The sequence below is a fragment of the Eschrichtius robustus genome, chromosome 14 (assembly GCF_028021215.1).
Source record: "Eschrichtius robustus isolate mEscRob2 chromosome 14, mEscRob2.pri, whole genome shotgun sequence".
NCBI lineage: Eukaryota > Metazoa > Chordata > Mammalia > Artiodactyla > Eschrichtiidae > Eschrichtius > Eschrichtius robustus.
The window spans coordinates 51741312-51766427 of NC_090837.1; the positions used below are offsets into that span (position 1 = coordinate 51741312).

At 46.4% G+C, this 25116-nt stretch overlaps 1 protein-coding gene across 4 annotated transcripts in view; it reads left to right on the forward strand.

Moving 5' to 3' along the window:
- Nucleotides 1-25116, forward strand: part of FHOD3 (formin homology 2 domain containing 3) — a 491850-nt gene that overhangs the window by 62553 nt on the left and 404181 nt on the right. For all 4 annotated transcript variants that reach the window (XM_068562567.1, XM_068562563.1, XM_068562564.1 and 1 more), the window contains exon 3: nucleotides 10436-10500. In XM_068562567.1, the coding sequence (XP_068418668.1) occupies nucleotides 10436-10500 (65 nt within the window). The remainder of the gene's footprint in view (nucleotides 1-10435; nucleotides 10501-25116) is intronic.

Consider the following 25116-nt stretch of genomic DNA (forward strand, 5'->3'; position numbering starts at 1 on the left):
CAGAAGACATGCCAGGATGGTGCTGTCCCGGCATTGCCGGGTCACCCTCGCGATCCCCAGGTCATTTACCAGCACTGAGCACTGGTGGCACATGGCACGTTACTGGGAGCTGGCTGGAAGCAGCCTGCAGATGGAGGTTTCCTGCACAGGGGGCAGGTGTCTGGGCACATCTGCAGTGTCACTTGCACTGAGTGTCCCTCCTAGGTCCTCTCCTAGAAGCGTGGCACTTGGCACAGTCTGTGTGCTTGAGAACTCATGTCTCCCTCGAATGGGAGTTAAAATATAATTTCTTCCTCGTTAAGAACTGCCCTGTCGAGGAATGAAAAGGGCAAATGAAACCATTCTTTCTCTTGATGTTTTTGTGTAAATTATAGGAAAATGCCTGCTCATGTTGTGGCCATCTCATGAAGATGGGTGGCAGGCTGTATGGAGATGGTGGTGGTGTTGGTACAGTGTGTTCTGAGTCAGTTTTCCTTGTGGAGGAGTTCGTTTCTTTGTTCTTGTCCAATACGCTGCTCTTTTACGCCGGACTAAAATGTAACTTACCCCTTGTTTAGAATGATCACTCAGACTATAGCTAGTTGGAGAAGAGGAGAAAGACCTGCAAAAGTAGAAGGACAAAGCAATTATTATGCTAGCAGAGTAGAGCCAGGTCTGTTTGTTGCCTTCCAACGCCAGCGAAGTTAGCAAGCGCAGCAGGGTACAGCGGAAGCCGAAGCCCCTGGGTTATTATTCCCAACCCTGCCACTGTGGGACATTGGGCAAGCCACTTCACCTCTGATGGGAGTTTATAAAATTTATTTATAAAATGAGGACAATATTAACCAATCCCATTTTCCTCCTTGTATGAGCAGGGATCCCAACAGGGTATCTGTTGCCCAAGCAGAGCATAGCAGAGAGCAACTGCACAGTGGTTAGGGACATGGACTTTGCAGTTAGTCTTATGGCTGTGCGGCCACGGGGATGTTACTTCACCTCTCCAAACCTCAGTTTCCTTGTAAGTGGGGTAATATAATCATAATACTGCCTCCTTGGGTTGTTGCAAGGTAAAATGTGATGATTTTATCTAAATGTAAATAGATAAAATGTATCTAAAACATTAAGCTGGTTCCCGGCATGTAACACAAACCCCAAACTAGTAGCTCTTACTATAATTACGGTCAGAATTTGAGATCATACACTGAAATGGGAATCACCAGATTTTAGACCTTGGATGGGGTCTATGCAGGTCCATCACTGGGAGATCTCATTGTTTTAGTTGAGAAAACCAAGGCTGGAGACTTACCCACAGGGCAGAGCTGGGCCAGATTCCACCTCCCCAACCCCCCACCCCTGACCTTTTTGCTTAGTCCCACCCTCACTGCCTCTGAAAGGAAACCGGTGCACAGGGAACTGTCACAGAGAAGTGGGGTTAGAGGTTAGCCCTGAAGGCGACAGAGTGGGGCTTTGCAAAGGTAGCGAGGACAGTAGGTTGGGGCGTGGTAGAGCTCGGAGTGGGCCTGAGAAGCACGGGGCGTCAGGGATGCTGCGGACCAGTGTGGTCGTTGGGCGGACTGTACGCATCCCCAGGTGCCCCTGACCTGGAGTACCTCAGGGCGCTCACCTGTTCCTCGGCTTGACTCCCCTCGGGCCTGCGCGAGAGGGTCAGCGCTGAGACAGTGCTCATCTCTGATTTCCCTCATCCCGCCACCCCCATTCCTGTCCCCACTGCGTTATGTAGAGGTGGGGAAAGTCAGATGAAAACCTGTGGAGTGGGGTGGGTGGAGCCACAGTGGGAGGCTTGTGGCTCAGGGATGAAGGATGTGAAGCCTGGACGTGGGAAGGGCTGTGAGGAAGCCCATTCGCAGGGGCAGGTGGGCCCCGACCCCGCCAGCCTTGCAGTGGATGTGCTTGGAGGGACGAAAGGGTTTCGGGAGAGCTCTGGTTTGATTCTTAGACACCTAACTTCTCAGCCTGCAGCTCATGAGCGCCGAGGATCCGTGTGTGTGTGTCGGGGGGCAAAGAACCCCTGAGATTTCTGCAGTTTGTGGGTATGCAGGGTTTTGGGGTGGAGAGGGGTTTCAGAGCCTTTCATCAGATTCTCAAAGAGTTCTCTACATTCCAGATGTCAAGTTTGAAGCAATAAGAAGTCGTTTTCCCCTCTTACTGTCTGATACAAAAGTTAACCTCATCCAGTCACATCTCTGTCTGGGTTTCCTCTGCATCTGGACCTGGTAGAATGGGAAATCACCTAAAATACATTTTAAACCTAAATCTAAAAACCAAGTGAACTCGAAAAACCAAACCGAACAACAAACAAAAAACCTCGACAAAAGAGAGATTCTGGTTAGGGTGTGGATGGGACGCAGGGAAGGGTTTCCCCCCACTTTTCCTCGTAAGTGATTATCTGCAGCTGAGAGCGCAGGTGTGTTGTTGTCTGAGGCTCTTTTGACAAATCATCGAAGGATTAAGGGTCTCCCATCTTCTCAGTGCAAGGCTCACACTGCCGACCATCAAGCCCTGCTCTGGTCACGGTGGATGAGAGAACTGGCCCTTTGCAGACAAAAGGTGCCCTGGGGGGCAGGAGGGTGGTTCAGTGCTGAGCTGAGCAGAGCAGCCCAGAGGCCCCTGCACACCTGCTCTGGGTCAGTGCTAGGCCACTGCCTTCAAATACCCTGGGGGAAAGCCGCTTAGGAATGCTCAGACAAGACAGATGAGCTTCCGTGCTGAGTGGACAGTGGAATTGGTGTGGCTCTAAGTTCCTTCAAATGCCAGATTGTATGACAGGACAAAGATGGAGTCAAGTAGGAGTGGTGGAGCCCACGTGGGTGCTGGGCTTTATGGTATGGGTAGGAGTCAGAAGAGGACTGGCCTGCAGAGAAGGAGCCCTCACAGAACCCCTTCAGTAACAGGGAGGGCGGGGTGAGGGGACAGAACCTTGAACAGGGAGGCTGCAGTCAGTGTGGCCCACTGTGATGGGGGAAGGGAGTGACCTAATGGGTCTGAACCTGGTGTCTGAGGAAGGCGGGTGGACTGGGGCCTGGACCATTGGGGGAATCTGGAGATGTGATACGAGTTGAGCAGAGAGAAACAGGAGGATAAAATGGACACATGCCATTAGGTGGATAGTGTGTGGACGGTGGACTACTTAGAGAAGTAGTGAGGTTATGGGGGGCAGTTTGGGGAGGGGGAGAAGAGGTTTATACATATTATTCTGAGGTTATGTCAAGCCATGCTCAAGGTGCAAGGTGGCCAGGTGAGAAATATGGGCCTGGCACTCAGGTGAGAAACATCAAGGACCAGAGAGACTGGGGGTGACCCCTTGGAGGAAGGGAGTTGAAAACCTAAAACTTCTCTGAAAAAATGAAGTCTAGTTAAAAAAAGAGGTGGATAATTAGGCCGTTTTGAAGACAATATGTTGATTACAAGATGCTCTTAGGAACCCAGCCTTCTTTTACCTTTCTACTCTGCCATCCTGATGATGTAGCTTTCATCTTTCATGCTTCATCATAGTTACAGTATGGCTGCTCTCCCTCCAGCATCTCATCAGGGCAGGAAGTCATGTGTTGGTTAGGGTATAGTTTTCTCTGATGTAAGTGATAGATTCCAAATTGTGGAGTTTAAATATAAAGGTAAAAATTTCTTTGTTGTGTAAGAGTCGAAATATAGACAGCTTTCCTTAGACTGGTAGAGCAGCCATACCGTTCTGCAAATGAGAATTCCATCTCTGTGTCCAGAGTGATTGCTTTACCTTTTCCCTTCTCATCTGCATCCCAGCTGCCAGGAAGAAGGAAGTGGACAGAGGGGGTGAATGTCCATTCTGTGTGCACATAGCTTTCAGTCACATGCCATTGCCCAGAACTTAGGTCCATGATTATACCATGAATTTTGGGCTTGTGTCCAGCCAACCCTCTACCTTTATTACTAAGGGTATGAGGTCCCTGCCTTAGACGGGAAGAGTGAAGAACAAATGTTGGTGCCAGCTGGGTCTGCCTCCTTTAGAGAGTTTTTCCAGAACCTCCACCAGCAATTTCCATCTGCTGTTCACTGAAGAGAACTGTGTCATGTGGCCACCCTTGGTAGCCGGGGAGACTGGAAAATATAGTTTTAGGTGGGTACACTGTCACCCCAAACAAAATCAGGTTCTCTTTATAAGACAAAAGGGGGAAATGCATATCGGGTGGGTAACTGGCAATGTCTGCCTCAGCAAGGAGAAGATTTCAAAGAAGGGGCAGTTAAGAACATTATGCCGTGGAGAAATCAAGTTGTGACAGTACCCAGGCAAAGCCAGGGGTGTAGTAAGGAGGAGATTTGTGGTGTCCTTGGGGAGAGAGGAAGCAGAAGAGTAGTGGGGTGGAGGCAGGTGGAGATAGGTCAAGGGGAGAATGTGGGGCTGAGGAGGAGAGACAGCAGGATTGCGTAGGAGCTGGGAGTTGTGAATGGGTTGAACAGAGGCTTCATTCCCACTAGGAGAGACCTGAGGGGGAAAAGCTAAAACTGTAAAACTCTTAGAAGAAAATAGGAGTAAGTCTTCGTTTCTCAGATATGACACCACAAGCATAATATTATCCTATGTTGCAGACAAGGAAGCTGAGGCTCATAGAGGCTAAGTAACTTGTCCAGGATCACACAGCTGGCTTCAGAGTTTAGCTTTTCACCACTACCATCTCCTAAGGGAGACCGGAATGCATCTGGAGACGAATGTAGTGGCAACTAGCTCTCTTGGACTTTGAGCTTCTGAGCAAATTAATCTTCACTAGTACTCTCCTTTTACTAGCTGATGACTGGTCCAAATCCTCTTCATTCCTCAGGCAGAGCGTGGGCTGAGTCTCACAGTTTCAGAAGCTTACTAAGAGGAAGCTTATCCTGGGGCAGCTGCTGGGGGGGCCCTAATCTCTGCTTCTGCTGCATTGTCCAGTGTATGTTTTCTACTCTTGACTGAAATCATAGTTTAGTTCTAACTTGAGTGGAGGAATATTTGGGGGCATCGATTCTGCTGTTGATTGCAAGAAAAAGTCTTCAAGCCTTTGGCTCCATGCCACTCAATAAAATAATGTAAGCACTTGGTCTTACATTACAAAGACTTTATATGTTATTTTTATAAAAAGTTTTCTTGAGAGACAGGGATAGGACTAAAACACACGGGTTCAGAACCAACAGACTTGGTTCTGTGGTATTTGGTTACACCAGATCTTTTTCCCAAGGCCATAGACATTATTGCAGGAGAAGCTCAGGTATTCTGAGAAACCGGGAAGTTTCAGGAAGTTCCTTCAGCGATAGTGCCATCAAGTCCCTGGCATGTGTGCCTCGGCTGGAGTCTCCTTGAATCGAGCATCTATTTTAGTTCTCTCATCACTTGGGTAGCATTGACCTTGGGTATGGGCAGCATTGACCTTGGGTATGGGCAGCCAGTTGGCTGTGGCTAGTCTCTGAGGCCTGTGATATTTTTCTGGCAGTGGCTGTGCTGATAAGAATGGAATGTGAATCTCCCTGGGGAGCTTTAGGTCAAACTAAACTGCCTTTGCCTCTGGGTCACCAGATTGTAGTAACTGATGCACCCCCATTTCACTCTGCTGCAAACAGGCAGACTTGGAAGGAGTGGCTGCTATGATACTGATACAGCAAGCCAATATCGGGGAGAAAAGGACCATTAAAGTGCTTATGGTGAACACACATTGACAGCCTCCCACTGGTTTCAGTTTTAGAACATGGACGCTCCATGAAGGCAAATATCAATGTTTGTATTAGGGTTCTTCAGAGAAATACAACCAATAAGATATGTCTTATCCATCTAGTCTAATCTAGTTTAATCTATCTAATCCATCTAGTCTGTCTAGAGAGACTTATTTCAAGCAACTGGCTCACACCATTTTGGGGGCGGGCAAGTCTGAAATCTGTAGAGTGGACCAGCAGGCTGGAAATTCAGGTGAGAATTGATGTTGCAGTCTTCAGTCCAAAATCTGCCCGGCAGGCTAGCAGGCAGGATTTCTGGGTTGCTGTCTTGAGGCAGACGATCCTTTGTGGATCTAACATAGAGTCCAACACACACTAGTCACCAGTGAACATGTGTGGAATGAGGGAATGGGTGAAGGGACACCCATCTGGGAGGCAGCTTCAGGGAGGTGCTAGGCGTACAGGCTCTGGGGTCAGACTGCCTGGGTTGGGTCCGAGCTCTGTCACTTTCTGTGTGACTTCAGCTACGTCGCATAACTCTTCTGGGCCTCGATTTCCTTACTTTAAAAATGGCAATAATATTACCTACTTCATAGGAGTTTTCTGAAGACTAAATCTGTATAAAGTACTTAGAACCTCATCTGGCACATGATAAGCATTCCATAAATGTTAACAACTATTATGATTATTATTTTCTGAACCCAGACTGACATAGTATCCCACTGGGGGCCGGGGAAAGTATATCCATGATTATTTAATTTTCCTCTGAAAGTTTTAGCCAGGAAACAGAAGACAAGGGCATATTTACTAGAAAAGTGGGGATAAAGTGATTATTTTAAAACGTATGAAACGATTATTTCCCTGAAAGAAGCCAAGAGAATCAGCCAAAAGATTTTTAGGATCCATAATAGCAGCAAGATGGCATATATAAAAGAAATACATAACAATCAGCATTACCCAATTACAAAATATTGTGGTGGAGGGAGGGAAGCTATCAAATTTAAAGGACCTTATGATGGGTGTCGTCTATACATTGATATTTTATATAGATAAATAAAACATGGACCTCTTGTAATTCTTGAATTCTTAGAATAAACCTTATTTGGTCCTATTTTATTATATTCACATATTTCTTATTTTGGTTTGCTAATATTTTCTTAGATATTTTCATCTTAATTTTTTGTGTCCTTTTTTGTTAGATTTTAGTATTGAGGTTAAATCAGTTCCTTAAAAAACCTGGGACACTTTTTATCCTTAGAAAGTGCTGGAGAAGGTGATATAGTGAGGCACTTACACAGCAAAAGGCAGGATGGTGAGGGTGACGGTGGAGTCAGACACTCTGCTTTCAGCCCTGGTCTGTTTCCATCAGCTGTGTGACTTTATGCAGGTTACGTCATTACTACAAGCTTTGCTTCCCTCATCTGCAAAGTGGGCACAACAGTGGTACCTGCGTCAAAGATGAGAGAAAGTAGGGGTTGCAGGGGGAGATGAAGGACAACTTCCGTGGACCTGGCAGCACTCACCACTCCCTGGTCTCTGCTTTGGAAGGCCCCCTCCTAAGCCAGGGACTCCTGGGCTCTGGACCCTCATCCCCTGTTGAGGGACTTCCACAGCCTTTGGTCCCCAATTCCACTCAGGTTTCTTTCATTGTAGGATTTTGTGTACAGGGGCAGGCAGGGAAGGAGGTGAATATATTGAAGCAGAGGAATTATAAGTGATAAAACTACTTAAAGATAGGCCTTTTTTGTTCTATGCTCTCTTAAATTCTATTAGGGTTTAACTTAACCAGTCTGATTGCCTGGTTTCTCAATGTACAAGCATTGAAAAATGCAGAAAAGATGATACCTCCAGAGTGGTGTGCTGATGGCTTCCTCAGAAACACTGTCCTAGTTCTCATGCAGGTGCCTGGATCCCTTGTGACCATGGGACTGGAGAATTCTGTGGGAAAACTGAAGCACTTCCTCAAAATGCAACTTTGCAGTTGTTTGAAGATAAAAGCGGGGGCTATCAATGGGCCCTTCTGAACTTCTCTAGAACTTTTGAGGTATTCTGAAATATTTTCTCCTGCCAACCCGTGCTTCTTCCCCTCTGGGCATCTAAAGCATGTATTTTGTCTACTGTCCGTTTGGTATTCATTTTTGATTCATAACTGCTGATAACATGAGTTGCAAAAAAATCTTCCAGATTAAAGAACTTTGGGTTTGCTGTTTCTAATAGTTAGGGTCTGGCCATCATCAGGGGTTCACTGGTTTCTGCTCCCGGCTGAGCCCCTGGCTCAGCTCTGGGTGAGGCTGCAAGCCCCTGGTGACTGCTGCCCCCACCCCAGAATACCTCTCCTGGGAATTCACACAAAAGGCTGTTCAGCAGCTCAGTTCAGTGCACTCATGGCAACTTTCTTCCTAGTAGGATCACAAGAATTGAAGGAATGTCAACATCAGGACTGTCTAGAGAAATTTAATCAACATGAGATGGCAAAGGAATATGTTCCAGATGAAGGAACAAGGTAAAACCCCAGAAGAACAACCAAGTGAAGTGGAGATAGGCAATCTACCTGAGAAAGAGTTCAGAGTAATGATCGTAAAGATGATCCAAGAACTCGGGAAGAGAATGGACGCACAGAGCGAGAAGTTACAAGAAGATTTTAACAGAGTTAGAAAATATAAAGAACAACCAAATAGAGTTGAAGAATACAATAACTGAAATGAAAAGTACACTAGAAGGAATCAATAGCAGAATAAATGAGGCCAAAAAAAAAAAAAAAGAAGAATAGATGAGGCAGAAGAACGAATCACTGAGCTGGAAGACAGAGTGGTGGAAGTCACTGCCACAGAACAGAATAAAGAATGAAAAGAAATGAGGACAGTTTAAGAGACCTCTGGGACAACATCAAGTGCACCAACATTCACATTATAGGGGTCCCAGAAGGAGAAGAGAGAGAGACAAAGGGCCTGAGAAAATATTTGAAGAGATAATAGCTGAAAACTTCCCTAACATGGGAAAGGAAACACTAACCCAACTTCTGGAGGCACAGAGATTCCCATACAGGGTTAACCCAAGGAGGAACATGCTGAGACACATAATAATCAAACTGACAAAAATTAAAGGTAAGGAGAAAATATTAAAGGCAACAAGGGAAAAGCAACAAATAACACACAAGGGAATCCCCATAAAGTTATCAGCTGACTTTTCAGCAGAAACTCTGCAGGCCAGAAGGGAGTGGCACAATAAATATATTTAAAGTGATGAGAGGGAAGAACCTACAACCAAAAATACTCTACCCAGCAGGGTTCTCATTCAGATTTGATGGAGAAGTCAAAAGCTTTACAGACAAGCAAAAGCTAAAAGAATTCAGCGCCACCAAACCAGCTTTACAACAAATGCTAAAGGAACTTCTCTAGACGGAAAAGAGAAGGCCACAACCAGAAACAAGAAAATTACAAAATGGGAAACCTCACCTGTAAAGGACTGTCAAGAGAGAAAAAGATTTTTTCTGTGTGAGGAAGAAAGTTTTGAAGAAGTCTGTGTTTATAGGAATCTCAAACTTGTCTTCTGAAGATAGGTCGAGTGTTGTGTATTTGTGTAAACGCGAGGCTAGTACCTTGCACATAGCTTAACTAAAAAGGAGGGTCTTGTCGGCATTTGAAGGGACTGTGAATGCAGATTCTCTGCCCACAAGGAGCTGCCGGGTTGGAGGCTGCTGCATGTTTTTGTAGGACCATGCAAGTGGTTTTCTTTTCTCCTTTAAAAGAATCAAAAAACATTTTTTTAAACCATACTTTCCCCTCTTATTTGGTCTCAAGAGTAAAAAATATGATTGTTTCAGTACTATAATATAATTCCTGTGACTTCATATCACAATATTAAGTGTGCCCTGGTGAGATTTCTGTCCTCTTCTCCTCCAGCACAACCACAAAACCAGGAAGCGGGAAAGTACTGCGAGCCTGGTATACATGAAGCCCTGATGGGGAGGGAACTCAGCCAGTGAGCTGGTTACCTGCTCCTGTGCTGGTTCCTGGCTCCATTTTACCTTTGTCCACTGGCTTCCCCCTTTCTCCAAACCTCAAAGCCTTTGCTACCCTAGGTAGCCAGGACTCACGTTCTCCCCATTTATCTTCTCTCATCTGCTCTGGGCTTCGGTCCTTCTCTGTAAAAGCGGGCTGAGCCCTCATGGGAGGAGAACTGGGGAGGGGGCCATCCTTTTCCTTCCTTTATAAGAAATGAAGTGAAAGGAAGCAAAGATGAGACAAAGTGTGGTGTACCTTGACATTCTGATGACAAATAGCCTACACGCCCCCTTTGCTGGACTCCCGTCTTCAGGGAAAAGCTATGTCTTGAATTGATAGACAGCAAAACAGCTCTTTCTGATTACCCCACTATGTGTGTCCTTTCCCGATATGCAAAAACATGTAAAAATAGCCATGGGAATGATCAAGCAGATTTGTGCTGTTACATTCCAGGGATTTCACTTCATGGGCACAGATTTAAAAAATTTCCCAACATGGTCAGGCATGAGTACACGGAACTCTGTGGAGTGGACCGGGTTTGGCAGTGAAATGTGTGTGCCAGTCCAACAGAGTCAGACTTCATTATTTTATTTCCCGTAAAGCCCTGTGACGTCACAGCGTTTCAGGATAGATTGTTGTTCTGTGTAGGTTCCTGCTTATCTAGAGCCTCTTCCAGGTGTGGGTGTCCGAAATGAACCGTCAAGTTGATTGCCAGCAGGTAGGGTCACCTTGTTGCCTCCTCTGATGCCCGTGAATGTTTTGTCTCCTGTCTCCGTTAGGCGGGGCAAGAAGCACAGCATCATCCTAAGGACACAGCTGTCCGTGAGGGTCCATGCCTGCATCGGTGAGTGACATCTGCCGAAGGGGATGCTTGCCATCTGCCCTCAGTGATTAAGCATGATGATTAATGCCACTTACGGGAATAAAATGCAATATTCACTATTATGCTATCTATGCTGGGGTTAACCCCTGTCATGTGTTGTTAGAGCTTTTAGGGAAGCAATTTCTGGCAGTAGTTTTTGAAGCCCTGTTTCATTCTGGCTGCCTTTGCTGTTTGGTTCGTGAACAGAGCTCGAGGTAAGACAGACACACTGGTGCTGAGGTTCTTTCTGGCGATGCTGGGAGAGATGGGGTTGTTCCTGGGGCTGTGCCAGTGTGAACCTCCAGCCAGTTGAAGTGACCTTTTTTTTTTTAATTTATTTTTTTATGCAGCAAGTTCTTATTAGTCATCCCTTTTATACACATCAGTGTATACATGTCAATCCCAATCTGAAGTGACCTTTACGTCCCTTCTGGTGGCTCTCTGCAGCTCCCTGTGGGGAAGTGGGGCCTGAAGCTCCAGGCTGTGGTCTCAGGAGATTGAAGGGAAGTCTCAGGTCAGTGCAGGACAGGGCACACGTGGATGCAGAGCAATACGGTGTTGAGCGGACGTATCTGTGGTTCAGATGGCTTGCCTGCGGTCACACAGGAAACCCCACTGACGCCCATTCCTGCAGCCATTGATTTTCCCGGACCCATTGCTTTCCCCAGTATACACGTGGGCTGAATGGCAACAAAAGCAGTAATTTATGCTAAGTAGACAGTCTCCATGGGAAGGTTTCCTCCTGGCATTCGGCCGAGTTGAGGCAAGTATGTAATATAAAAAGGAAAAAGAAAGGAACTAAATTTCATTTTATGCATAGAAGTTTTCCATATCTGAGTCATTTTGTGTTTATTTAATATATGTTGTGGTCTTAATTCAGGTCTGTAATTAGCAGAGCATCAATCATCCTGTCGAGGCCCAGTCTGCACCTGGACTGTGGTATGCATGGGTGGAGTGGAGAGAATCGTTTCTGGTTCCTCTTCTTTCTCCCTGCTTTCCTGTTGGAGACCCAGGGATGGGGTGAGGGAACAGCTGGATGTGGAGGGGAAGCTGTGTAATTTTACTTCATTTGGTGTGAAGTGGGTGAGACTGCAGGTGTCCCGAGGGACAGTGTTCGTCTTACTCTGTGGTTGGTGAGTAATTGTGTAGCCGACATGTAAACCTCAGGGGCTGGAGGGTCAGGGCGTCAGGAGGTTCGTGATCTTGTTGGAGACAAAGCGAGATCTGTAGGACCTTCATTACTGACCCTGTTCCTCAACTGCCTGTAGCACTGAGTGACCTTAAAATATGCACCAAAATAGGCTTTCTTTATTACTTGCTTTATATTTTTCAAATTATTTTATGTGTATAAATCATGTCTGCCTGAAGAAAAAGCCTGTGACCTATGACTTTAGTTAAATTCCCTTCTGAACCTCATCCTGGATCTAGGACAAATCCAGGCACATACTATGTGCTGAATACAACCAATACTGAATATTGGTTGAAATATAGCTGATAACCAGTTGAGATTTGGGACATGAGTATGAATTGGTATTTCCCAGGAACAGTAAGGCTGTGGAAAGCAGATTTACACTAAAACTGGCTAGATCAAAATCCTAATGAGCTAACTACCTTTTAACAAAATTCATTCTTTTGCAGTATACACTTAAAATGTTTCAAGTACAGGATTTTTCTAACCAGCTTCCACGTTATTGACTCACTGCATTAACTGGTGTATTGTTGTGTAGTCCCATGTCATACACGTAAACACACATCTCATCTCCATGGCACCTGAGCCCCAGCAGCCAGTCCAGCCCACTCTCTCTCAGGACGCCCAGGTCTTCCTATTTGAAGGGTTAAACTGGGTGCTGACAGGATCAGTGTGTTTATTCTCAAACCTGCTTATGCCAGTTGCACTTGCTATTGGAATTATGTAATTTAATGAAATGGGATGTGAACGTTTTATAAACTGATTAAATACAAGGATACAAAGTCATTGCTGTGAGTATATTGGAAAAGATTCAAAATTAGTTACTACAAAAGTATTTCTGTCAACATGAGTGGGTTGTGATAACTACAAAAGGTGGGGGAACGTTGTAAAAATCCAGAAGGATTCTAGTCTTTGTAAGTTCTTGCTTGACTTCAAAGACACTGAGATTGGGAATCATAGACTATATTATGTGAGTGGTTCATGAAAGGAGGTCCACGGGGAGTCCCATTAGACCTTTATTCAAAGAAAGGTCATGCCCCAAATGATGTGAGGGTGCATCTCCTGTGCTGTGTGCCTGGCAACCAACTGTGTCTCATCCCAGAGAAACAGGACGGTCAGTCACCATGGCTGCAAGTTAAAGTCTTAAGGTGTGTATGTGTCATTTTTAAAAGATTTCTGCTTTAATCAGTTTTCACCATTAATTACCTCAGGCCTGAGTGTGTTAGATGAGAGGATTTGACTGTGTGAATTAACATCAATGCCCAAGAAAGCAAAGTTCTTCCTTTGTATTAAAAAACCCTCTTTCCCCTTCCATTTCCTGTTATTGGCAAGATCTGGAATAGATTTATTATAATGGCATTAAATATTATCCTTTGGTTTATGTGTAGACAAAGGAATGTATGCATCATATGTGTGATGTACCAGCCCCCGTTGTGACATATTCTTTCCCTTTCCAAATGGCAATATTAGATGAGATTTCTTTTTTTTTTTTAAATTAATTAATTAATTAATTTATTGGCTGTGTTGGGTTTCATTTTTGTGCGAGGGCTTTCTCCAGTTGCGGCGAGCAGGGGCCACTCTTCATCGCGGTGCGCGGGCCTCTCACTGTCGCGGCCTCTCCCGTTGCGGAGCACAGGCTCCAGACGCGCAGGCTCAGTAGTTGTGGCTCACGGGCCTAGCTGCTCTGCGGCATGTGGGATCTTCCCGGACCGGGGCATGAACCTGTGTCCCCTGCATTGGCAGGCGGATTCTTAACTACTGCGCCACCAGGGAAGCCCTAGATGAGATTTCTGTGGGATTAAAAAAAAAAAAAACCAAACCGGGAACAATCTTCCGTTGAAATGGCAAAAGAAAGCATGACGGGGGGAGAAAAGCTTTTTCACATCAGTTGGTTGGGTCCTTGTTTCCTTTCAAGATATTTCCCCTCTTCACCATCTAAGAAATGATTGAGTGATTATAGGCGTGGGACAGTGACTGCTGGCTTAGGCCTAGCACCGTACACAGCTCCCCCAAAGACCTACCTTCCCACTGCACGATTGGACCGGAAGGATCCAGGATCACCTTAGGCTCATGGGCTTAAAATGCTATCAAGTAAATTTCTCCAAAATAATGTTTTCTTCACCCTATATTCTCTTCTCCTTTGTCCCTGTTTTAATTAAGTATAGAATGTTTAGAATCCAGGACTGCGTGTTGATGAATTGGAGGAGACATGCCTTTGGAATTCTCCAGTGTTAACTTTGGAACTCTGTACCCATTGGGATGAGAGTGGAGTGGAGCCTTCATGGTTAGCAACCAAGCAAACCTCATGAGAAATGAAGGCCACGGGGCACTGCTTTGATGGTCCCAGCAAGCAGCCGAGACAGGTCTTTGCTGATAGTAGGAAGCTGGAATGAGATTTTGGTACCGAGAGAGGCCCCAAGCTTTTTGTACCTCTGTGCTCCTCTCCACTGTATTACTTTGCACATTTTTAGTATGACTACTTTTTTTTTTAAACCTGATTTTTTTTTTTTTTTAATTTTTTGGCTGTGTTGGGTCTTCATTGCTGTGTGCGGGCTTTCTCTAGTTGCGGCGAGTGGGGGCTACTCTTTGCTGCGGTGCGTGGGCTTCTCATTGCGGTGGCTTCTCCTGTTGTGGAGCGTGGGCTCTAGGTATGCGGACTTCAGTAGTTGCAGCACTCGGGCTCAGTGGTTGCGGCACCTGGGCTCTAGGGTGCACGGGCTTCAGTAGTTGTGGCATACGGGCTCGGTAGTTGTGGCTCGTGGGCTCTAGAGCGCAGGCTCAGTAGTTGTGGTGCATGGGCTTAGTTGCTCTGCGGCATGTGGAATCTTCCCGGACCAGGGATCGAACCCGTGTCCCCTGCATTGGCAGGCGGATTCTTAACCACTGCGTCACCAGGGATGTCCCTAGTATGACCACTTGATGTAACATAAGGTAGCAAACAATGCATACCTTGCCTTCTTAATCTAGCTTCAGCCCCTCAAAAAAACAATGGTCATATTGTGGGCATGAACTTAACAGATATAAATAACAAAATCTATGCCCGGCATGTGAAGTCTGCATTTAATGAGGTTAGCTAGAGAAAATAAATTTTTTGGTCCTAGCAAGTGATCCTGTTGCCAGACACCAGAAATATGTTCAGAGGGCCAACTGGCTCTGATGACTAAGTCTCATAATGAAGAGAAAAGGAGTGGAAGAATTGTGGAGTAAGGAATGGAATTGAAAATTTAAAAAAAAATAAGGTTTGAAGTCATTAGAATCCTAAAGTTAATATCTGAGTGTTTTCTACCAGCTGACTTCAAAGGCATTTCGTTCGGCTTAAAACCTCTGTGCTTCAGTTTTCTGAAGCAAACCCTGTCTTCTCATCAAGAAAATAAACCCTGTTGATTGATTCTCTGGGACTCATAACGCTGGCACTTTCAAGTATCCAGCATTGAGTTAAACGAAAGGATAAAAAATTGGCTGAAGATTCCCAAGTGTCATTGGTGCTTGTAGTCAGGAAGAACAGCCCAGGGCAAAGGGTCTTTAGACTTTTTAGAGGCATTTCCCCCAAACCTCTGAGATGACGAGGTCTGCCCGTAAGGTAGAGGTGAGCTTGGCAGAAGCTGGCAAGGTGGCCGAAGGGATTAAGCTCTCCACGAGATGAGTCTCATCTCTCGTTAAAGGTCAGATCACAGGGATAAAGACATTTTTAAAGGCAAGAAAACCACGTAGGAGAAGACTGCTTCATCCACTGATCAGAAACGTAGTCATTTTCCAGCAACAGAAACATCAACAGAGCGAGGCATCAATATATCATTTTTTTTTTTTAAACTTTTGGGTTTATTTATTTATTTATTTTTTTGGCTGTGTTGGGTCTTCGTTTCTGTGCGAGGGCTTTCTCTAGTTGCGGCAAGTGGGGGCCACTCTTCATCACGGTGCGCGGGCCTCTCATTATCGCGGCCTCTCTTGTTGCGGAGCACAGGCTCCAGACGCGCAGGCTCAGTAATTGTGGCTCACGGGCCTAGTTGCTCCGCGGCATGTGGGATCCTCCCCGACCAGGGCTCGAACCCGTGTCCCCCGCACCGGCAGGCAGATTCTCAACCACTGTGCCACCAGGGAAGCCCTCAATATATCATTTGCAAAGCATTTTCCTCTCACAAGGAAAGTCACGCAGCTATGTGCTTTCCACTACTCTGTCACAGCAAAGAGCCGAATGACAAACAGTGGAGCATTTCTTCAAGAACCTTCTAGTACAAGAGTGACTGCGGGGATTCAGCTCGTGTGCCAGCCAGTGTAGAGAAGGTGGCTCCCTGGGCACAGTGTTGAGAAGGATCCTGAGGCTATGTTTGGTCTAGTGGGGAAGGATCCTGTCTCAGTGCCGGCTTTCATTGGCGGTGATGGAGGTGGTGTGTGAGTGTGTGGGGTGCGGACAGCAGCTCAGGGGCTCCTGGTGAGGTACAGATTCTGTCCAGTGTCTGAACCCCCTCTAGCTATGGTGTAGAGGGCCCTGGGCTTCTGCATGCAGAGGGTGGGGAATGGAGCCGTGATCCCTGAGCCCTGCCACTGACGCCCCTTGTTCCCCAATCCCTTTCTCAGGTTCTGCCTTTCTTCTTATGCCTGTGAATACGAGCAGGGCTTCTCCGTCCTCTCCACCTTGCTGAGCTTTCTGACCGACTGTCTTTCCCTCTCTGCTCAGTGCGAGCTGGGCCCTCCAGGCCCTGCAGGGAGGCTCCCCTCCAGCTACCTTTTCCTGTGTTACCCTCACCCCTCAGGCGGGTTGCTGAGTGTTACCTGGATTCCCATGTGGTCCTTACTGCTTCTTGATTTGGACTGTTTGGGGCTCCCATGAAAACTAGGCCTTCTGGTAACATCAGAATGCCTTTTTGACGCTCTTGGGCCTAGTAGCACCCGGGTGGTGCTTCTGTATTAGCTAATAAAGACGAGGAGCCCCTGGTACCGTGGGTGCTGAGGCACCATGGCCTGTGCAGTGACACGCATTAGCTTGGATGACCAGCCCGTCTGGGTGCTGGGGTGGAGGCCCGCACAGGTGCTGCTGGCTCCCTGTTGTCCGAGGTGGCAGGGCCCCCACTGTCCACTGTGTATCTGCAGGAACAGAGTAGAACAGTCTGTTCTCTGACCAGGAGACACCTCCATAGAGTCATTCCTTCCCCTCTTGGGCCCCCGGCCCGTCTCCCTCTGACTCTAGGTCTTGGACCTGGGCTTCTTGCCGACTCTGTCCTGCATCCCACAGGAGGCCGGTTCTGTTCTTGTCCTGCCTCTGCAGCCTTGGGTTAGGGGTGGGGTTCCCTCCTGCCCTGTTTGTGGATGTCACAGTGGCCAGACTCACAGTGTCCTGACCAAACTATTCCCTAGTGGGTTTAGGTGCAGTGGGTCACATTTCCTGTTTTCTGTCCTTTGATGTAGGGATCCAGTGATTCTCCATAAACCCTGGAGCCCATTCCCATTCCTGCTGTCTTTCTGCGGAGCCCTGAGTGGCTGGCTGTGGTCTTGGCACAAGACGGGCTTGCGTTTGAAATCCTGAGTCTCCCTTTGCAGAAGGAGACTGGTGCCTGTATTTTTTTAAAAAATCTCCTCCCTTTTATACCCCAGCAAGTCTGTGACCCATTTTTGCCCAGAGTTCTGCACTCTAGGTAAAAACAAGCTGTCTGGATTAATCAGATTAAACACTTCTTATCATCTGTTTCCTATTAATCTGTCTCAGCTCCCAGATGACAGACCCCACAGGATGTCCATGTGTCTAGAAGGCCGTTGGGTCTGGGCTGGGGGAGGTCGGCTTCTCAGCCTCTCCCCACTCTGTGTGTGGGGTGGCTCCTTTAAGGTGCCTTACGGTCAAACAGTGATTGACAGATGTGCCCCCTCCCCGACAAAGAAGGAAGAAAGGATATGGGAAGGATGTAAAACATACCACTAGGTTGTCAAACAACATATCTGTCACAAATGCTATAGAGTAGATAGATAGCTCAGGAAGGATTTGTTGCCAAAAATTAAAGAACAGCTAGAGAATGAATTTAAAGAATTGCTCTACCATCTGCAGACATGCAGGTAAACATAAATATGGGGGTGAATAAAGAAAAGGAGACACAAACGTATGAGAGAGCACGAGAATCTTCCAGGTACAGCTGGAAACTCAGGTCAGCTACAGAAATTAAGAGGCATCCATAAAAGGGAATATGGACACGAGCAAATGTGAGTTGCACAGGCAAGAAAAGCAGGTGTATCAGGGTCCCTTTCGGCAGGTTTATTTCGTGTTTGTGCTCTCCACCCCTGACCCAAGATTTTTACCTTATTTAAATGATTTATTCATTGTCCCTATAGGACTTTGTTACCTCTCCTGTCTAAGGATCTCTAGATGTTGAATGATAGAATTTGAATGTTGCCTTGGAACCATTATCATTGTGTTTGCTTTGTATTGTCCTAGTGAAATTCTAGCCAACAAAAAAATTGACCCTGGAGAATGTAGTCGTATTGGTGGAGACCCCTGTAGCAGATGTTATAAGACAAGTTTAAACCACGTGCTGGCAATTGGACTCCAAAGTTGCTGTCCAGCAGAACCTTAGTTCTATCTAGAAAACAACCCCTGGTAAAGAAACCACCGTGCTTTCGATTTCTTCAAGAGTGTCCTGGGACTTCCCTGGTGGTACAGTGGTTAAGCATCTGCCTACCAATGCAGGGGACATGGTTCGATCCCTGGTCTGGGAAGATCCCACATGTTGCGGAGCAACTAAGCCGGTGAGCCACAACTACTGAACCTCTGCTCTAGAGCCCGCAAGCTACAACTACTGAGCCCGCATGCCACAGCTACTGAAACCCACGTGCCTAGAGCCCATGCTCTGCAACAAGAGAAGCCACCACGATGAGAAGCTCACGCACCACAACGAAGAATAGCCCCCGCTCGCCGCAACTAGAGAAAGCCCGCGTGCAGCAACGAAGACCCAACGTAGCCCAAAATTAATTAATTAATTAATTATTAAAAAAAGAGTGTCTTTCCTATAATGCTTTCCACTCACAGGTCTGCCCCGCATGTGGGGTGCAGTGCAAGCTCTTGTGCCTGGCTCTCTGCGCTTGTGCCGATCCCCATGAAGAGACAGCCTCATTCTTATCACGGATCAATAAAAGTGTATGTCAGGAAACAAATGCTTTGTCTCATTACTAGAGACATTGACATCCAGAGGGCTTGGGAGCTGAAAATTAGGATGGATGGCTTGCAAATGTCCTGCTACATGGAGATTCTCCAAGGATTGGGTGTACACTCATGTACTTTTCAGGTCTTTCTGAGACACTTGGAGAAAACAGATTTTTGGGGAGGCGGATTCTTTGGGCATTTTACCAATTTCTGTTGTGTTAGAAATACCTAATGGGAAGTATTTTAACTTGGAAAAAAACACATGGAAAGCATTAGTAGTTCAGCAAAACATGCAGCCAATTGAAGATTTAATTCAAAGGAGAAAAAAAGGTGTTGGAGGATTTGTTAAAGTGCTGTTGGTCTCCAGTTCACATAATAGAGTAATAGCGACGAAATGGCAAAGGAGAAAATTAAGGTTAGTATAATTGAAATCTTGTTAGCATCACTGAAAAGAACAAATTCTGTTGTTAATTATACCCAGAGGTGGTATGATTTATCTGTATCCTAGTAACTGCACTGTGATGGTGTGGGCAGGAAGGGGGTCCACTTTACAAGGATGTAGGGGAATCTTTGTGGGACGAAGTATAGTGCTAGGTATGCATTTAACACTTCAGTCATTTCCTAGTCTTTTAGAAAGGCTACACTTTAGATTCAATGGTCAACTTAATAACAATCTTCAAATTAGATAATGTAGCTACCAGTATTTCGAAAGTTGTAAAATGCTACAGAGATGATTAGTTTTAGAAGAACTAACCCTAACCCTAAACTGTAGATTGTTTATCTCAGCCATTTAAAAAAGGTCATGTGATCCATGTTCACTGAATGACACCTTTGCAGTTTTTCCTTTCTCACCCACATTTCACGGACCCTTACTACCCCTCCTGAACCTCGGGAGGGGCTGAGAAAGGTGGGCATTTTCTCAAGGCCACGTGCTTGGGAGGTGCAGGGACTAAGGCTTGATACTCTCGATTCCCTGACTGGTGGTCTTTGCCCTGGCCTGCTGCTTCTCTTTTTAGGCCATTTTATATAGTCTTTAGCCCCTTTCTAGATATGTGATTGCAGATACCAATGCAACTTTCTGGTTTGAAAAGTCTGAGAAAGGCTGCCGAAACATCTAATATAACATTTTCCCTAAGTGAAGTTTCACCAGGCTTCAAAGGACGGTCTTCCAGTCGAGTTCCTGTGGGCTTCACAGATTGTCTTAGGGAAAAGGAAACAGCCCAGAGAAATGGATTTCACCCTTCAAGAGCTGACTACGTTTAGTAATGCAGTTAAAATCCCTTCTTCTGAGCTGGGCTGCCGACTCCTGGAGATGGAGTTGGAGCTTCCGGGTCCCTTCCAGGCTACATCCTGACCCACTGGACACACGGCCTCTCGTTTTGGGCTTCGTGTTGAGAAGTCCCTGGAAATCGTTGCCTCTGGCTTTAGGAGCTGCCCAAAAGGAACAGAAGGGTTCTGGGCTGGAAGCCATGAGTCCTCCTGTTCCTGGTTTGGAGATCTGGTTCTTATCTGGGAAGATCTATGAGGTAGGGATTCTGTGCCAGGTAGAGGCTACCTCTTGAGTATTGAAGGTGGACTCTTTTGTGTCCAGCCTACAGAAGCTGACTTCAAATTATTTGTTGAGTAAATAAAGCCTCTTGTGATATTGTGGTTTGTATTAAGAAATGTGTATTTGGTCTTCATCCTGTTTCTGGCACAGAGCTCCTAAAGCCCTTGGAATTTGATGAGAGCAACAAAGGTGTTTTTTGTTATATTGACAAGGTGACTTTTGGACCCCCATCTAGGGATGGGGGCTGTTTGCCAGTGGAGCCAACCATGTGATTAGAGGGTTGGAACTTTCCTATTTACCACCTGACCTTTGGGGAGATAAGAGGGGCTAGATGTTGAATGAATCACCAGTGGGCAATGATCTAATCAGTCATGACCATATAATGAAGCCTCCATTAAAAACCCCAAAAGGATGGGGTTCAGAGAACTTCTGGGTTGGCGAACCCATGGAGATTCAGGGAGAGTGGCAGGCGTGAAGAGGGCATGGAAAATCCTTGCCCTTTCTCTTTACTTTGCCCTGTGCATCTTTTCCATGTGGCTGTTCCTGAGTTACATCCTTCTATAATGAACTGGTGACCTAGTGAGTAAAATGTTTCTCTAAATTCTGTGAGCCGCTCTAGCAAATTAATCAAACTCAAGGAGGGGTTCATTGGAACCTCTGATCTATTGCTGGTTGATTAGAAGCATGGGTGACAACCTGGACCTGGGATTGGCCTCTGAAGCGGGGTGGGGGCAGTCTTGTGGGACCACTTGTAGGACAACTACTGAGCCAGGTAGATAGTGTCAGCATTGAGGTGAATTGTAGGACACCCAGCTGGTGGGCTGAGGATTGCTTGCTGGTGTGGGGAACACACACACACGTGCGCGCGCACACACACACACACACACACACACACACACGTTGGAATTGGGTCCAGGAACCCAAAAGAGCCACTGAGAAGGCTGTGGAACTGACGTGTATTTAAGTGTAATTCGTTTGCTTCAGAAATGAATTTCTTTGGTATTTTCTCAGAAAGAAGAATAAAAGGCAGTAAATAGAATGTGGAAGTATAGAAAGTAACAAAGCTGTGAAAGTGGGTAGAATGTCATTTAAAGAGTGTTTCCAGGAGGATTGTCAGTTCTGTGAGGTCTTGTGTGAAGCTGGAGAGACACAGTCCGTGGTTGCTCGTGGCCTGGGTGCCAGGCAGAGCGATGTGAGTGGGTCCTGGGGGCCACTCGCTCCCTCTACCCTGGGTGTTCTGGGCCGCCCATGGAGCTGTGACCTTTAAATCTGGGTCCTGAGGTTGGAGGTAAGATGGTGGTGATTTGGGCTAATGACCTGATATGAGACTGCTCTGCGGAACAGAACCTGCATCACTTCTTTTAAGGAATGGGGTGGCATGCTCCTGGCCCCAAATGTAACAAGCTGATGACAGACCATTGAAGAACAAATGAAGGAGACGGTGAAGCGTCATGAAGGGTGATCGTGGACATTCCCGTGACCAGTGGTCATGCTGGTTCTGATTGTTCAGAGTGGGTGTAGCCAAGGCCTGGCGGGTGACCCGTGCAGGCGGCATATGATGACTTTTGAGAGCCCTTCTAGCCCGACTGTCCCCTGTTCTTTGGCAGTCTCCTTCCTGGGTGGGTGAGGTGTGTGCCCTAGATGTCACCTAGGGATGGATGGATGGATGGATGGAAAGAGCACAGGGATTTAGGTCTGAATTTTGTCTGAAAGCAGATTAAATGTCATTATGAATCACGATGCTCTCCCTGCCACGGCGCCGTTGTCCAGGGAAGGAGGGCAAACGCTGGCTTCGCCTGGGGCGTTTTGGGGGGCACTGTGCTGCATCTGAGTCATCCCCAGGCCCTGTCAGCTGCCACTATTGAGCATCTGCTTTGTGCGGGGTGCTTGACATAGGTTATGCCATTTATCTTCCTGACACATTCGTTATCCTTACTTTACAGAAGAAGAAAGTGAGTTTCAGAGAGGTTTGGTAGCTTGCCCAGCGACAGAGAGCTGGACAGCAGAGCTGGATTCAAATCCACATCTGTCCACTGTTGAATGGAAAAGTACAGTTTTGTTACTTTTTACCAAGTTTTTCTTTTATAAAAGCAGAAAGGGCAATTTCCACTGCATTCCCTTCCCACCAGACACTGAGTGAAGTGCTCTGTAGAGATTATCTCCTTTAATCCTCACAACAACCTCTGAGGGGGATTACTGTTCCCATTTAACAGAGGAGGAGACTGAGGCAGTCGTGGTCTGATTGCGTGGCCAAGGTCCTGAGGGGAGTGCATGACAGAGCTGAGATACTCACTGGGTCTTCCTGACTCCAGGGGCCTGCCCTCGCACTAGCTGGCCTTGACTGGGTGCTTACCATGCTCCAGGCCTCTGCTGAGCCCTTCGAGAGAACACAGGCTCTAGAGTCAGACCTGCCTCTGAGGAGCTGTGTGACCTTCAGCAAGTAACCTCACCTCTCTGAGCCTCCATGCCCTCATTTATCCAGAGGGAATGATACTATCTCCTTAAAGCATCATTATGAGGATTAAATATTTCATTGGTGCTGGACCCAGTTTTTAAAAACAAAGCTTATATCGCGTGTTGATTTGTGGGCTCAGAGAATGGGTATGTGTTTTAGAATCAGACAAATTGGGGTTTGAATGCCAGCCCTGCCTCTGTGTGTCCATGAGCAAGTTACTCAACCCTTTGAGGTCTATCTGCTTATTTGTGACAGGGAGGACAAGGGGGTCCTGGTGTCTGCCCCCTGGCAGTGATGTAAATATTTATGGAGATAGTGTGTGTACAGGCCCAAGCATGGTGCCCGAAACATGCTACCTGGGGTAAATGGTGGTGAATATCATCATCATTTTCACAAAGTTTGTGTTTTGTTGCTTTACAGCTTGTTAGAGCAACACTGAAATGTAACTATCCAGTGGTTCTTAAAGGAAATTACCTTTAGAGTGTCTGATTTATTCTCAGACAGAACTGACTTCTATGAAATGCATGTCTTCTCTCCAATTCTTGAATGACCCTATGTTCCTTATCCAGAACTGGATCTCAGGGTTGTATTAAATGTTAAACTGCGGCAATGAATTGTAGAACTCTTAAATATGAAACGCAGCTAATACCGAACTAATGTATTCAAAGTATGTTTTACCTGCTGCCCTTTTCTGATTGGCAGATTTGAGACTATAGGTCAGTGAATTTCCATTAACATTCTCTTTGATATTACACAGTGGAGTTGGCCAACCCAAGAAATGAAGGGCCATTCCGAGTCTTATTTAGCTAGTGACATTGGGGTCATTTTTGTGGTTCTCTTCTCTTTAATTATCCTGCTTTTGATGCATTTTAGAATGCTTCAGTTCTGGCAAACATCAAATAGCATGTTTACTGAAAAACTCTCACATTCATTGAAATGAAATGGGTTTTGTGTTAGTGAAGGCAGCTTTTCTCCCCCATTCTTTGTGTTCCCAGATCGTGTTCTCCAGAAGGGACTGCTGAAATGGAGGATAAAGCTTCTCAGAAACCAAACAAGACAGTCAAATGTATGAAAAGAAATAAAAACACCATAACATAATGCCTAGTGCTAGTTACACTATATCATAATTTTAGGGTTGAAAAATGATGCTCTAAGCACCATAAAAGTAGTAAAGAAAATTCTATATGAGTTGACATTTACAAAATGCTCAGAGACGAGCTGTTCCAATTGTATCTAAAAATACAATCAATATGTTTGTTAACAACTGTACTAGAGGTGGTAAACTTTCAGTACACATATAACAGTAATATTGTCAACTGACTCAGTGTCCTGGGGATTTTTTTTTTTAAATTTTTTTAAAAAATTAATTAATTAATTAATTAATTAATTTTTGGCTGTGTTGGGTCTTCGTTTCTGTGCGAGGGCTTTCTCTAGTTGGGGCAAGCGGGGGCCACTCTTCATCGCGGTGCGCGGGCCTCTCACTACTGCGGCCTCTCTTGTTGCGGGGCACAGGCTCCAGACGCGCAGGCTCAGTAGCTGTGGCTCACGGGCCCAGTTGCTCCGCGGCATGTGGGATCTTCCCAGACCAGGGCTCGAACCTGTGTCCCCTTCATTGGCAGGCAGATTCTCAACCGCTGTGCCACCAGGGAAGCCCGATCCTGGGGATTTTTAAAAATGACTTGTTTGGCCAGGGTTCCTTAAACAGCTGTCCCATGATGTCATGTGCTGGCCTCTCCTGCCCCTAATTTCCCTGCAGTGAGCTGGTGCCTCAGGGCGCCTGGGTGTGGGGAGTGGGTGCTGGGGTTGGTGAGGGTGATATGGGTGGCCTTTGTCCCCTTGTCCCCCTGCCCCCTTCACCAGGCGTTGGCTCCGAGGACTCCGAGGCCACCAGGAAGCAGTGCAGAGTGCCACGGAGTGCTTTGCACTTCATCAGAAAGCCAGAAAAACAATTACCAGCCCATTAGGGACTCTACAGAGGAGCTCACAAAGCTGCCTGGCTAGGGGTTGCCAAGGCTGGGTGAATCACTGATGTAATTTGTGCTGTAGATTTGTTTTTTTGGATGGAAGATAGTGAAATCTTGAAGAGAAGTGTGTCTGTTGAGATGGCCTCCCAGAATGCCTGAAGCAGCTCCGGCCAGGCTTCTTGAGGGCAGAGTGCTGCTATGTGCCCACTGCAGGTATCTGGATGGTGGGACTCAGGGGCAGCTTGGCCTTGGGGTTCTAGTTGCAGCCCTGCCTCCCCTAGACTCTCCTCCAAGGTTTGGGCTTCAGTCCTATCCAGG